The sequence below is a fragment of the Suncus etruscus genome, chromosome 1 (assembly GCF_024139225.1).
Source record: "Suncus etruscus isolate mSunEtr1 chromosome 1, mSunEtr1.pri.cur, whole genome shotgun sequence".
NCBI classification, from domain to species: Eukaryota; Metazoa; Chordata; class Mammalia; order Eulipotyphla; family Soricidae; genus Suncus; species Suncus etruscus.
Window position 1 is genome coordinate 142,147,826 of NC_064848.1, and position 13,996 is coordinate 142,161,821.

General features: G+C 41.5%; 1 protein-coding gene across 1 annotated transcript in view; it reads right to left on the minus strand.

Moving 5' to 3' along the window:
* The window catches only part of CHCHD3 (coiled-coil-helix-coiled-coil-helix domain containing 3), a 333,437-nt gene that overhangs the window by 248,639 nt on the left and 70,802 nt on the right, over nucleotides 1-13,996 (minus strand). Inside the window, exon 3 of the mRNA XM_049775568.1 lies at nucleotides 10,991-11,072. Coding sequence (XP_049631525.1) covers nucleotides 10,991-11,072 — 82 coding nt within the window. The remainder of the gene's footprint in view (nucleotides 1-10,990; nucleotides 11,073-13,996) is intronic.

The window sequence follows — 13,996 nt, forward strand, 5'->3', positions numbered from 1 at the left end:
AATAAAAACAATACTATGAGCACAAGTTTCCTATTTAAAATAAAGTCCTAGAGGTAGAGATGGTTCAAAATACCTGGTACATGTAAAGGTCCCAGCATCCATCCCCACACTACATACATTCCCAAGCACCCTAGTGGCCCCCACCCTCTCAGCAAAACAAATCTAAGTATGCAAAAAAGGAGAAATACAAAACACTTCTCTCCCCGCATCTGTTAAATAAAACATGCAACTTCTGGCTGCCTGCAGACTAGGAGGATGGAGGGCAGATCCCCCACAGAGACCTAGCTGTTCACTGCTGTGCATACCTGTGCCTCAGTGCCCAGCAGGAACTGACTCTCATCCCAAACATTACCCAAGTGGGCCACCACATTGTGGTCAAGCAGAAAAATCTCCTGATTTGAAATACAATAGTTCAAAGCACCCTCAAAGGACATATGCGTGCCAACAAGCAGATGACATAAAGCTCCACCCATGACAAGAAATGGTCACTGTGGAGCCAAAGTGATAGTACAGCGTCAGAACTTTGTGCATGCCATCCATGGCATCCTCTATGAGGGAGGGGGTGGAAGAAGGAAGAGCTGGAGGAGGGAGAGGAGAAGCAGGAGGAGAAAGAAGAATGTTAAATATTCACTGTACACTTGAATCCTTCAAAGGTCTTGGGACCAAGACAAAGGCCATTTGAGTGAGCAGCCAGCCTGCCCAGCACACAGCATAGACCATTTTCCTGAGATCTTTTACTAACTGAGGGGTTAAAAATGAAAGTCAAGGGGCCGGTGAGGTGGCAATAGAGGTAAGGTGTCTGCCTTGCAAGCACTAGCCGAGGAAGGACCACAGTTTGATCCCCCGGCGTCCCATATGGTCCCCCCCAAGCCGGGGGCAATTTCTGAGCGCTTAGCCAGGAGTAACCCCTGAGCATCAAACGGGTGTGGCCCGAAAAACAAAAACAAAACAAAACAAAAAAAACGAACAAAAAAAAAAAAAAAAAAGAAAGAAAGAATGTCAAGGGAAATGCTTCCCTCTCCTCCCCAAGCCAGTAGGTGCAAACTTGCAGAACAACCATTCCCAGGACACAGGGAGAGGCAGACTATGTGAAGATGAGTGAGCCACATGGTGATTTGGGGATCCCCTGGTCCCAGCCCAGTGCAGAGAGCTCCGAAGCACCTAAGTTCCTCATTGCTAGGGTTCCACACTGTGACAACAGAAGGAAATGAATTAAAACAGGTCCCATGCTCCAACAGGCACTGAGTTCAGTGGGATGAGTGGATGTGTGATCTTGTGACCCTCTATGTGAGCATCACAGCGACACCTGCTGGACACAGCAGGCTCATGTGTTTGAGTAACTAACCCACTCAAGGAGCAGGAACTGCACAGGCACAAATATGTACATCACCGCCAGGGAAGGAGCGTGACCCCAATGATTTCCACAACTTCATGGAACATGACGGCCAGTGCCAAGATACGATGTGGGAGTGCCAAGGCCAGCCAAGTACACGACCACAACAAGGGCCACAGACAAAGGGTAAAGGGCTTCTTACAAGGTTTTACGGTGGATTTTTTTGCCTACAAATCAGAACAATGCAGGGCTAGGAGACCGTCTGTGTGAGGACATGGTGCTACTGCTGATTGGAAGGCTGGACACATGTCATGTCTCAGGAAGAATATGCTAATAGCATGTGTCAGGAAGAATATGTGATTTGTGGAGTTGGTGCATAGTAACTTCCTCCTCCCTTCCCCCAAACTGCTCTAGAAAAGTGTCAACTAGGACAGCGACAATTATAGAACACACAGAAACCAATTCCTAGAAAGTTTCTGATGCAAAGCCCAGCAGCCGAATCCATGACTTCAGATTCAATGAATGCCACAGGAGAAAAGATGTAATTACGGCCTAAAGAAATACCTGAACAAGAAGTGGCTGAACGCTTCTGTTTCGATTGTAACCAATGGAAAGAGAGCCGATTTCTATGGCTTGCTTAATTGATTCTGATTTCCCATATTTAATATTCGGAATTCAGGGTCCACTTCTCCAGCCATGGGGGAAAAAAATTGGATTTAGTCAAAGAAGTAATGGGAATTAAGGACAGGGTAGATCCAACCTTCTTTAATTGTTGGTTACCGAAAGAAGTCGTCTCTGTTAGACACAGAAAAATGCCACTGGATGGAGAAAAGGCAGCAGATGGTACAAGATTCCGATACCTCCCACAGACACAGAGTCTCCAACCATGTTCCTGGGAGGATGGAAAACGCCTATTCCCATTACAGCCACAACTGGTTCAGTCTTTATCTGCCTGAAAGCAAAATGGAATAAAAACGTACAAGCAGCACCTAAATCAGCCACATACTATGGAACTTTTAGTTCAATGGGTTGCCTTGAGTTTCCTGAGAAATTAATCTAAAATTTAGGGATTTTTTTTTTACTCTGTGGGTCTCTTTTGTGTCAGAATTTATAGAGGAATATCTTGCAAATTATAGTAGCAAACTATCCCTACCCTATGTCTATGTCTGGGGAGGACACCAGAAATCTGCACCCTTCCCAGCAAGGGTGAAGGCAGGTCCACATCTGGACCTCAGATGTAAATTTCTAAAGAGCAATAAGCCAGATCATGGCACTCACCTTTGCAAATCATAAATAAAATGCATCTGTCTGTGACTGCTGTAAGTTTAGAAAATACTAGCTACTAAGTGATCATTTAATGTCACTTGAAAACAAGACTATTATAAGACATCGATAAACAGCAGTTACCTATACTAATTGTTCACTGCAAGGTATTTGTTTCAATAACTCTCTACCTAGAGATTATGTGCAGATGAAAGGTACAAAATTTCAGAGTAACTGTGTCCTTTGTATCTATCAGTGGGGAAAGCGGTGGAGCACTGAACAAAAATTTGTAAATTAGAATCTGGAGAGAGAGCACAGATGTTAAGAATGCTGAGAATGTGTTGAACCCCAGGTAGAGTCTCCACACCACTTGGTAGCCCTGAACATCATTAGGTACAGTTTTAGAGACTGCCAATGCTTCTGAGGTAGCCAGGCTAACCTGCCACTCCAGAAACTTCAAACAGCATCACACCCACATGTCCTTGCAATGATAGGCTCAAACCCTATTAGCTGAGAATTACCAGGAGGGCCCTTCTGAGCACCACTTAGGAAGTCCCCCTACAGCCCTGCAAAAATCAAACAAAAACACATAAAAAGCAAATATCAGTCACTGGTCAATATCTAAATTTAGGGGCCAGATAGTACAGAAGAGGATAAGGCACTTGCCTTGCCAACCCCAATTCAATTCTGGCACTACATATGGTCCTCCAATCCCAAACAGGAGCAGAGAGCCAAGAATAATCCCAGATGTGGCTCCAAAACAAAAACAAATAGAGGTAGGGGAGGGGAGAGAAACATCTGAATTTAAAAGCATCATTTAATTAATTTTTAAATTTTTACTGCAAAGTCATATAAATGTATGTAGAAGAGATGACCTTTCCTGAAAAGACTTAAGACTTTCCAGTCCTAGGGATTCATCCCATTGTCTAAATCTTTGTCAGTGTTAACTAGATGACAGGCACCAGGCTACAGAGATGATTTCCTATTTTTTTTTTTTTTTTTTTTTTTTTGGTTTTTGGGCCACACCCGGCGATGCTCAGGGGTTACTCCTGGCTGTCTTCTCAGAAATAGCTCCTGGCAGGCACGGGGGACCATATGGGACACTGGGATTTGAACCAACCACCTTTGGTCCTGAATCGGCTGCTTGCAAGGCAAACGCCGCTGTGCTATCTCTCCGGGCCCGATGATTTCCTATTTTAAGTATGTTTCTTTGAATGCCAACTCACAAAAGCAGGGATGATTCTGGAGCATCTTCTTCCTTCCTCAGCACTCTCCTCCAAAGATAGCAATTACTTAATAAGAGAAGTGAAATAAGGGCCAGAAGAGTTAAGAGCCACAGGTAAGGCACTTGTCATGTACTTGGCTGACCTGGGTTTGATACCTGGCACCACATAATACAGTCCACAGAGCACTGCCAGGCATGACCCTTCAGCCAGGAGGATCCTTGCTCCCTGATCCAACCATCCCTCAAAAAAGGAAAACAGATAAATGTTTTATTTTGTTACCTCTAATGTATTTAGAAAGAAAGTAAAATAAACACATTTCAGTCTTTATTTCAGGGGTCTCAAACTCAGTTTACCTGGGGGCCGCAGGAGGCAAGGTCGGAGTGATCCTTGAGTGCAAAGTCAGTAGTAAGCCTTGAACATTGTGGGGTGTGACCCAAACAACTAAAACAAAACAAAATAAAAAAAGATTCCTCTAGGGCAGGCCACAAAATGTTGTATGAGGGCCGCAAACGGCCCACGAGCCTCGGGTTTAAGACCCCTGCTTTATTTGATGCTTTAAATAAGAGAAATAAATGAACTGTGGAAATATTCTAACTTACTCATATAGCAAATAAAAATTCTGACTCATTTATTAATCCACTTATTAAAGAAAATTATCTTTTAAGTCTCACAAATCTAATGTGATTTTTATGAACAATAAAAAGTTGGGGGAAATCTCAAGTAACATTCACCTAGAAACAGGTCAGCAAATAACCTTGTTGATGTTACAGTGAGTTATAACATCAAATAGTGATTTCCTTTCTCATTGGTTTCCTACAAAAAGGTTACTGAAATAGATACAGGTTCACTTGTCCTTGTAGGTAAAAAGGTGAAATCAAATGTCAGAGGTCAGAGGTCAGGATGAGTCACATTTTTCTTGATGTCAGAAACTGGCTTTTGCATATAGGGAGTAGAAGCAGGAGATCACATGTTTAAAACCCAGAGTTGAACTGTAACTATTATGTCTCGCCTCCATTGGTCTGCCATAGTCACAGCACAATAGCAGCAGCTAGAACCCAGAGAAGGGAGGAAGCACACAGCAAAAGTGTGTGGACAAAGACACTGAATTGACTGGATTTCCAGGACACCCACAACTACTCCAGCCACTGGATGTTTTGCTTAGCAAACTTATTCCAAATAGACACAACAACTTTGGTGTGTGCTGTGGTTTTAATTGCTGGCTAATGAGACCACTGACTTAATGGCACACTGACTTGTGATGCCACGTGCAAACCTTTAAGATATGTGAACAAACCCCATACTGTCAGAAGGATCACAGCAACCTCTGAGGCTCTGGTACAAACCTTCAACTCTAAGACAACTTTGAAGAACGTTTTATCTGCAATTGATGGGGAGAGATTTAAATTCCAGGTAAACTGCAAATGGCTTCTTACAGTTAGTTCCATTGGTCTAAAAGATTTTTGCAGGAGAGCTAAATGCATGTGGCAGTCCCAGCCAGAGATGGATTGATGTGGTCATGGATTAGGAAGAAGGAAAGGCAGAGCTCTAGAGCTCATTTTCAGCCTGAGAGAGGCTCTGGTCCAGAACGCATATGGGCCATATTGCAGATGCACAGGTCTGAGGCCATACATTTGCATGTTTTTGCATGCCTGAAAGCATCTTACAATCGCTGCCTGCCAGGCCCGTGACTGCACAGTTGTCACAGCATGTGTGTAAGCATCAGAATTTGCAAAACGGGTGTCAGCCGCCTGGCAAGATCCCAGAGTTTAGAGCGATCTTTTAGGGAATGTTGTGCCGTTGTGGAATGGGTGATGGAATAGAGAATTGTGTGGAGAAACGAGGACAGCAAGACACATCACAAAGTCAACTAGAAGAATGAGATGCAAGAGGAAAAGACCCAAGACTTCCTTGATGAAGAGCTTATGGCTTTCAAATGGCCACCTGAAATCAGATAACTATCTTTGGGAAAGGGTATATGGTGGGTGGGGGGAGTATCCTCTACATTCATTACAGGACATTAATCAGCAGCTCTGGCCTTGGTCACTAAATGCCAATAACTTGAATAGCAAGGACAGCCAAATATTTCCAGACATTGTCACATATCCCCAGGAAACACAAATCTGTCAGCCACTGGGTAAGCCTATTTATCCTAACCCAACATTCATTTTCATAAATACACAAGTGATATGTCTTTAAAATTTCAAAGTCAATCTCCATAAACTATTCCAATAAAAATTTCTGATAACCTAATGTCACAAATGGAAGAGGTCTGTTGCTCTTTATTTTGTAAGTGGTACATTATGGAAGGTAATTTTAATTCAACACAGTTCCCACCATTCTCAGTTAAACTATTCTCTGACACTCTTTAGACTTTGTTGATTCTTCCCCACTGCACAGTTTTAAAAAGTTGTTCTAGTTCTCTTGGTTTATCCCAAGCTAATGATTCCTTCTCAGCTTTTTTTGACTCCTCAAATCTCACCAATGCATTTCTAAAACATTCTTCCTTCCCAAACGTAACAAGGGCTAAGTCTCAGGTTTCCAAATAACAAAAACCAAACGAAAGAAGGGATCTCTGGATCAGGGTAAATGGACCCAGCAAGTCAAGAGGTGTCAAGTCAAGAGGTGAGCGAGGGTTAGCAACACATAAGTATAAAATGATAATATTGACTGTATTGTTAAAAAAAAAAATCACTAAATGGGACCGGAGTGATAGAACAGCAGGAAAGGAGTTTCCTTTGCACATGGTCAACCCGAGTTCAATCCCAGGCATCCCATATCGATCCCCTGAGCCTGCCAGTTGTGATTTCTGAGTGCAGAGCCAAGAGCAACACCTGAACACTGCTGGATGTGGCCCAAAAACAATAAATAAATATTTTAACTTGAAACAAAGTCCTTCCTGAATCTGATCTAGTGGCCATTTCACAATATTTCCCTGCTACAATCATCACCAATCTTCCCCCAAAATGCTTCTTCTCTCTCATATGCGCCCTGGGAGAAAACTAAGTAAAACTCAGATGAAAAGAAGGATCACAGAAAGCCGTAGTGAGAGAAGGAAATCTGTTGTATTTATCTCCATTTTTGAAGGGGCTTGAAAATGGCCCTAATAAAAAGGACAAATAATGATCATAAATAATCTATAAAGAAAAAATATCACCACCAGAAGCATTTCCTGATTCTTCACTTTCCTGTGTGCTGACAGCCCAGACCCATAAGTAAATATGCGTGAGAGATGACCCACAGTTTGGGTGATTTAGGGGTGGAAAGAGAGCAGGGAAACAGTGCATACTCCTGTGACAAGACTGAGACACAGGGAACTTTCCCCCAGAGCTACTCACAAGGCTTTGACTTTCTACAGTTAAGGCAACAGATACTGTGATGCAAAAATGCATTGAGATAGGGGCCTGGAGACGGCTCAGAGGCCTAAGAAAATACACGCTGTAGCTGCAGGAACTCCAGGTTTCATCACCAGCACCAAAGGGTCTCCTGAGCCTATCCAGGAATAGCCCCCAAACACTGCTGGTGTGAATCTCAAAAGTAAGCTAACCGCAGGAAAGCTTTGTGACTCCAAAAATGTTGCTTTTAAAATACTGCGTCAAAATCTTTCTTAATGCTTTGGCTCAAGCTTCTTCTCAGGGAGAGTAAGGGGGAGGGGATATTGATTCTTTTCAGAACTATCATATAGATGAAAAAACCTTTTTCACAGTTTAACAGCTGGAAGTTTCCATGACGAAGGCTTCAAACAAGACATTTTTTTCTAAATAAAAACTTAATAGAAAGGTTGCCCTCCTCTGCTTCTGCCCTTCTTACAGGTGGCAAAAAAATAAATTCTTTATCTATAGGCATTTGTTTGGGTTACAGGGAAGCTGCCAAGCAAGTTCATGTGTTGGGGCCCCTGGAACCTTAATTGATCTCATCAGCCCCTTCCTTCCAAGGACCAGGCCAAGCAAATGGGAAGTGATGATGGGAGGAAAATGCCACAGTAAATGTGTAAAATCCTGTATGGGGAGAAAAGGTGTTTTGCTGGGGGTGGGGTGTGTGTGTTTTGCTGGGGGTGTGTGTGTGTTGTGTTTACATTATATGTCTGTAACTCAATCATGAATAATTTTATCTGTGAAAATAAAAAACAAATGCATTATGAACAACCAAATAACCATGGTGTTTAAATAAAAAATCCTGTAAGGGGATCAGCAGGTAGACCGCTTGCACATGGTCAACTAAGGTTCAAACCCCAGCAACATATATATGGTCCACCACCAGAAGTGATCCCTGAGTGCAGAGTTAGGTGCACAGCCAGGTGAGGCCCAAAACAGCCAAAAACATACCTAAAAGTATAGAGCCAGGATGGCCCCAAAACAAAATCAAAAAAAAATTATCTGTGAAACAATGTTAAAAAAGTAAATATGAGAAGTTCACCAAAATAAGCTTTATTAAAATAAAATTTAATTAAATAATAAAACTCCAAAGATAAGAAATTCTACCATAACACATTGATCTTCTTGGCTTCTTAATGAAAATGGGCATAATTTTTTGTAATATTTAAACCTCGCTATCTAATTATATACTCCATCAATCTAAACCAATTAACTCATTATAAAGTGCTACATGAGAATCCAATGAAATGTCCAAAGATTCTTTTAGCAAGGCTAATTACACCTTGATTTTTCAAACCCTAAGTCATGAATGAGACTTCTCCATTTCCTGAGGAGACTGTGGTTATCATCTCAAACTCAAATCCTATTCTCTAAGTTTTAAAGAACTGGAGCTAGCTGAGCTCAAAAAAGAAGAAATAAGATAGGCCATTTTGTAAGTCCCTCACTAGAGAACTGAAATACTTAATTTAATTTAATCCAAAGAGGTTAAATTATATGTTTAAGACCCTATGCATGGTGAAGACAAGAAGCCAATTCAAAGATGCCTGTCATTTTGCTCTTTCAAATAAAACAGTTAAGCAGTTCAAAGATGAAACAAAACATGTACTAAACATCTACTGGTAATAGACACAGGCTTAGTACTAATAGCAGAGACACTTTGGAGGATCATATAACAATAATGTTCCTTGCTGTATGCAAATTTCAGAAGGAGCACAGATGGGAAGCACTTGACTATCTTGGATTAAAATGTGCTCACATATTTTTATGAATAAGTCTATATTTAATGTTTTAAAAAGTGGTGCTTTTTTTACCCCCAAAAATATTATCTGTGCTGTTTTGAATGTTGCCTTTTTACAGTTGATAGCTTTTCAACCTCTTTCTTCATCAGCACACAAGAATCTATTTGACTATCTGGTAGTCTGCTAGAGTCATGCACCATAATTCATTCATCTAGTGCTCCAAAATGGGCATCTGGACTGCTTCCAGATCTATGCCATTACAAAAACACTTGGTGAACAATATTTTCCCCCTGTGAGCCATAGTGGTAGTAATGACAACGATAATAAAGAAGTACACATTGAATAAAATCAAAAAAACAGAAAATGCCCAATCTACATAACACAGAATTATGTGAGGTTTAGATTTTTCATTCCAAGTTTAGTATGTGTTGCCAAAGTGAGCACAGTTTTGAGTGTTTGACCTTAACTAAAGCTAGAATGTCTGGAGTTTTTATAAAGTGAGTTTATCAGGAATCAGTGCTATTCGCTAATGTGGAAACTATGACTACGATAGGATATCCACGGCTGGCAGCAGGAACATACATAACCTTCATATCTACAAGAGACAGTATAATTTTAATGCGTTTAAATTTTTAAATGCATCCACTGAAAGAAGCTAGCCTGGGAAATGCCTCACAGGCAGAAAAAATCGGAATCAACTTTCACACAACCAAGAACCATATACGAGTTAGATTTGTCACTTGGAATCAAGTCAGGAGGAAAGACTGCACAGCTGAGTAGGCCCAGGCAAGGCAAGTGTCTGGCCTCAGACCTCTGGAGACTTCTTGGATGATATTGGGCCAAGACCTCATCATTAAAGACCAGAGATCAATCCCACACCTGAGTTTGGTCAGTAGATAAACAACCCAGCTGAAACGCCTTGCAGCTGAATCATCCCAGCTCCTCAAGCAGCACGGGGAAATTTCACATTACCTATTAGATTATACCTTGCTTTACCCAAAACAAAGATCATCCCTGGTTTCTTTGTATCTGTTTGTTTACAACTTGGTTCCACCAGAAAAAAAAGATTATCTTACATGTAAACTTGGGCAAGAATGGCTCAGGATAGCCGGAGCAATCTACTCTTACTCCCCCACCTGGGAGTGGTCTCTGTACTCAATTAAAACGCCAATTCTGGCAGGCAGCTTGCTCTCCATACAAGGTAGAAGACTGCCAGACTACACGTTTCACCCTCAGTCCGGTCTGGATTATTTCAGGCAACGACTCTGCTTTAGATTCATTCACCTGGGGCTTGAGATACAGTTGTGTAGGATGATTTTACAATTACCAACAATGCAGTAGAAGCACAGAAAATTAGATAGGAAAGTTGCATAGAAGTTATGTTCAATGAGCAAAAAACAGTAACACTTGAACTCTACTAGCACCTATCAGCTCAGTAAATCCTCTGACAATGACTGTAATAACACCATTATGAGATATTTGTTGTAACAAGCAATATAAAGTCAATTATTTTATGCCTGCTAAGGGAACTGGTGGGGTGGGTGAAGAGTTGTGAAGGGGTAGAGGTAAACTAGGGATATTGATGGAGAGAGGAGATCACACTGGTATTAAAATACTGAATGCCTGAAAGGTATTAGGAACAGTTTTGTAAGTCAGAGTATTTAAATAAAGTTTCAGGGACTAGAGAGACAAAACAGGTATGGCCAACCCAGATTCAATTCCCCCGCATCCCATATATACTTGGCGCCAGGCACCAGAAGTACCATCTGGAGTGATTCTTGAGCACAGAGCCAGGAGTAACCCCTGAGCACCTTTGGGAATAACCCCAAAATCAAAATTAAATAAATAAGGTTCCAAACATGAATAGTGAATCAATCAATAGGTCTGGGGAGATAACATAGCACTTAACAAGCACAAACCAAAACTGTAAATCCACCTTATACACAAGTGGAGTTTCAAAACACACAAACGATAAGCATGATTACAACCATTCCTCCCTACAAATACTTCATAATTATAACAGCTCCACCCCCAAACCTCAGCCTCCATGAAACTCACCGTTTCTGGTTTTCAGATTCTCTCTTGGCTTTCTCCAATGCCAGCTCCTCAGCGACTCTTCTTTTCAACTCTTCCTCTGAAACTAGAATCAATAAAGACAAAGAGGAAATAAGTGACTTCTTGGAAAACAAAGCCAAAAAGAGTTGGAAAAACAGAACTGAGACTAGATCTTAATGGGCAAAGTTCGGCCAGCTGGTCAGCATGTTTTCTTGGAACTCTGAGCACTATAGAAGAGACCAATTAGTGCACTTCAGGAGTAATTTAATCAAGAGTTCCCTGGTGACCCAGAATTTTCCACACCTGCCAAAATTTATAATAAACTCAAGAAACTGCCTCTGCCCAGTAGGGAGTAAGCCATTAAGTCCAAATTCTTTACAGTTATGTCCTATCATTAAAAATCTGACAATCATACCAGGCTTAGGGATGGGACACGGTCACAACATGATCTTAGGTCCATAATGAGACCTTTCCTAAAATCATTTATCACTGACAGAAGATCATTTTCAATGTACATTTTTTTTCCCAAAATTTATGAAAGCCCTGAACCCGTATTTTTGAGGAAACAAGACATTCCAATGCAAGTGCCAACAAGTGGAGAAAAACAAGGCATGGTGCTCCCTCAATACCTGGTGTCTTGATTTAAAACAACTGGTCTTTCCAATAAGATGATGCATGTTTTATAGAGTCTTACAGCTACAAGAACAAAGAAAAAAAAAACATACTGTCCTAAAACCCTCTCCTAAGAAATAAGCAGAGACTAGTTCCTCTTCACTAAAAACCCATGTGGAATCATATTTTAGACAGAAGTGAATTCTGTGCCATTCTTTTTTCGAGTCATTCATAAAGAGGTGGGAAGCAGGGATCAGAGAGCAAGTACAGAAGTTAAGGTACTTGCCAAGTGTGCAACTGACTTGGTTCAATCCCTGGCATTCCATGTGGTTCCTCCAAGTACAGCCAGGGATCAGTCCTAAGCCCAGAGCCAGGAATACCACCTGAGCATTGCCAGGTATGGCCAAAACAAATGGGGGTGTGGAGGAGAGGAGAAAGAAACTTCAGGAAGTGAACCTTGTGGCTGCTAGTCCACAACATTCCACTCTCCTACCTAAGGCTCTCAGAGAGTAGGGTACACAACATCTACAAGAAACAAGTACAGGCGAGTTCATGTATCTACCTACAGATAAAATAAACAGGCCTAGAGATCCTTTATCCCTTTTCTGATAGAGGGACTTTTGAAATAACATTTCCAGCCTCTTACTGGAGTATGCTCAATGCAGAGACCCTAACCCTGTTTCATCCTTTTCATTAAACCCAAAATATGCATTGACTCACATGTAATATAAGAGCAGCAGATAATACATAAATGCAAAAGCAACCTTAGCAGACCCCAAGCACAGCTTTGGCCCTATCCCTTACGCAGAACCTTCAAACTGCCCCAAACTGAGTGGGTATGGCCATTTCTCCTCCTGAGAGCTCCTGCACCCACATCTCTGGGGTGTACCTCCTTAGTAAGTCTCTGCTTTTATCTACACTATCTGTTCTTAGGATTATTTTTCCCACAAAGATTTAAGGAAACAAAAAATAAACACTTTTTTTGGGTGAGAAGTGAGCCCATTCTCACAGCCTTTTTTGCTTGTTTCTTTTTTATTTGGGGGCAATACCCAGCATCACTCAGAGGTTACACCTGGCTCTGCCCTCAGAAATTACTTTTGGCAGGCTTGGAAGAACATATATATGCCATGGATAGAACCCTTGTTCGTGTGCAAGGCAAACACCCTACCTGCTGTGTAGAGGGAGGAGAAACTAAGCAGAACTTTCCTTTCACTTCCCCCCTTCAAGCAGTGTACATTATAAACTCTAAAATTAAAGGTCTCTTTTCAATGAAGTAATGTTGACCTTTTATTTCAGCTAAAACCCACTACCCAAATTATGATCAAAAGAAGTGGGGACCGAAGAGATAGCATGGAGGTAGGCCATTTGCCTTGCATACAGAAGGATGGTGGTTCGAATCCTGACATCCCTGAGCCTGCTAGGAGCAATTTCTGAAGGTAGAGCCAGGAGTAACCCAAGTGCAGCCAGGTGTGACCCAAAAACAGGAAGGAAGGAAGGAAGGAAGGAAGGAAGGAAGGAAGGAAGGAAGGAAGGAAGGAAGGAAGGAAGGAAGGAAGGAAGGAAGGAAGGAAGGAAGGAAGGAAGGCAGGCAGGCAGGCAGGCAGGCAGGCAGGAAGGAAGGAAGGAAGGAAGGAAGGAAGGAAGGAAGGAAGGAAGGAAGGAAGGAAGGAAGGAAGGAAGAAGGAAGGAAGGAAGGAAGGAAGGAAGGAAGGAAGGAAGGAAGGAAGGACTGAGAAGCACTTGGGAAAAGAAAGAGAACCTAACTCACATTCCAATAGGTTAAGTTTTTATCTATTAACATAAAAAGATAGAAGGGCTGTGTCTGCTTAGAGGATGTTCCTGATATATAAGCATCCTGCATGGGGGCAATGTCCAAAAAGAATTTTAATAGGATTGCATAATCCTGCCTAAAATTCAGCTGGTATTGGGCAATGATAAGCAATAGAGTCTTACAGACTATCAGAAAATAAGTTATATAGCATATCAGACAGCTGACTTGATCCATATTATACAATGATGCTTAACAACTGAAGAAGACACAACCTACTTCTAAGCATGCACAAAAGATAATAACAGTCACTCTCTGAGGAAGATATGAGAGACCAAAAGCATGAAATACATGAAAAAAGTTCAACACAACCCGATTCGCCATCAGAGAAAGGCAAATCAAAACATCATAACAACAATTCAAACACACTATTTTCATCCAGAGCAAAGGGTTGGTACAAGTGTAGAGCACGGTGAACCTACCTACAATTACAGAGGGAAATGTACAAAACTGTGACCTCTGTAAAGAATCTGGCAGTTTCTCAAAATGCTAAACAAAGTTACCATAAGACCAAGCAATTTCACTCTTAAGTTGCGTATATGCAAGAGAATTCAGAACAGATGTATACA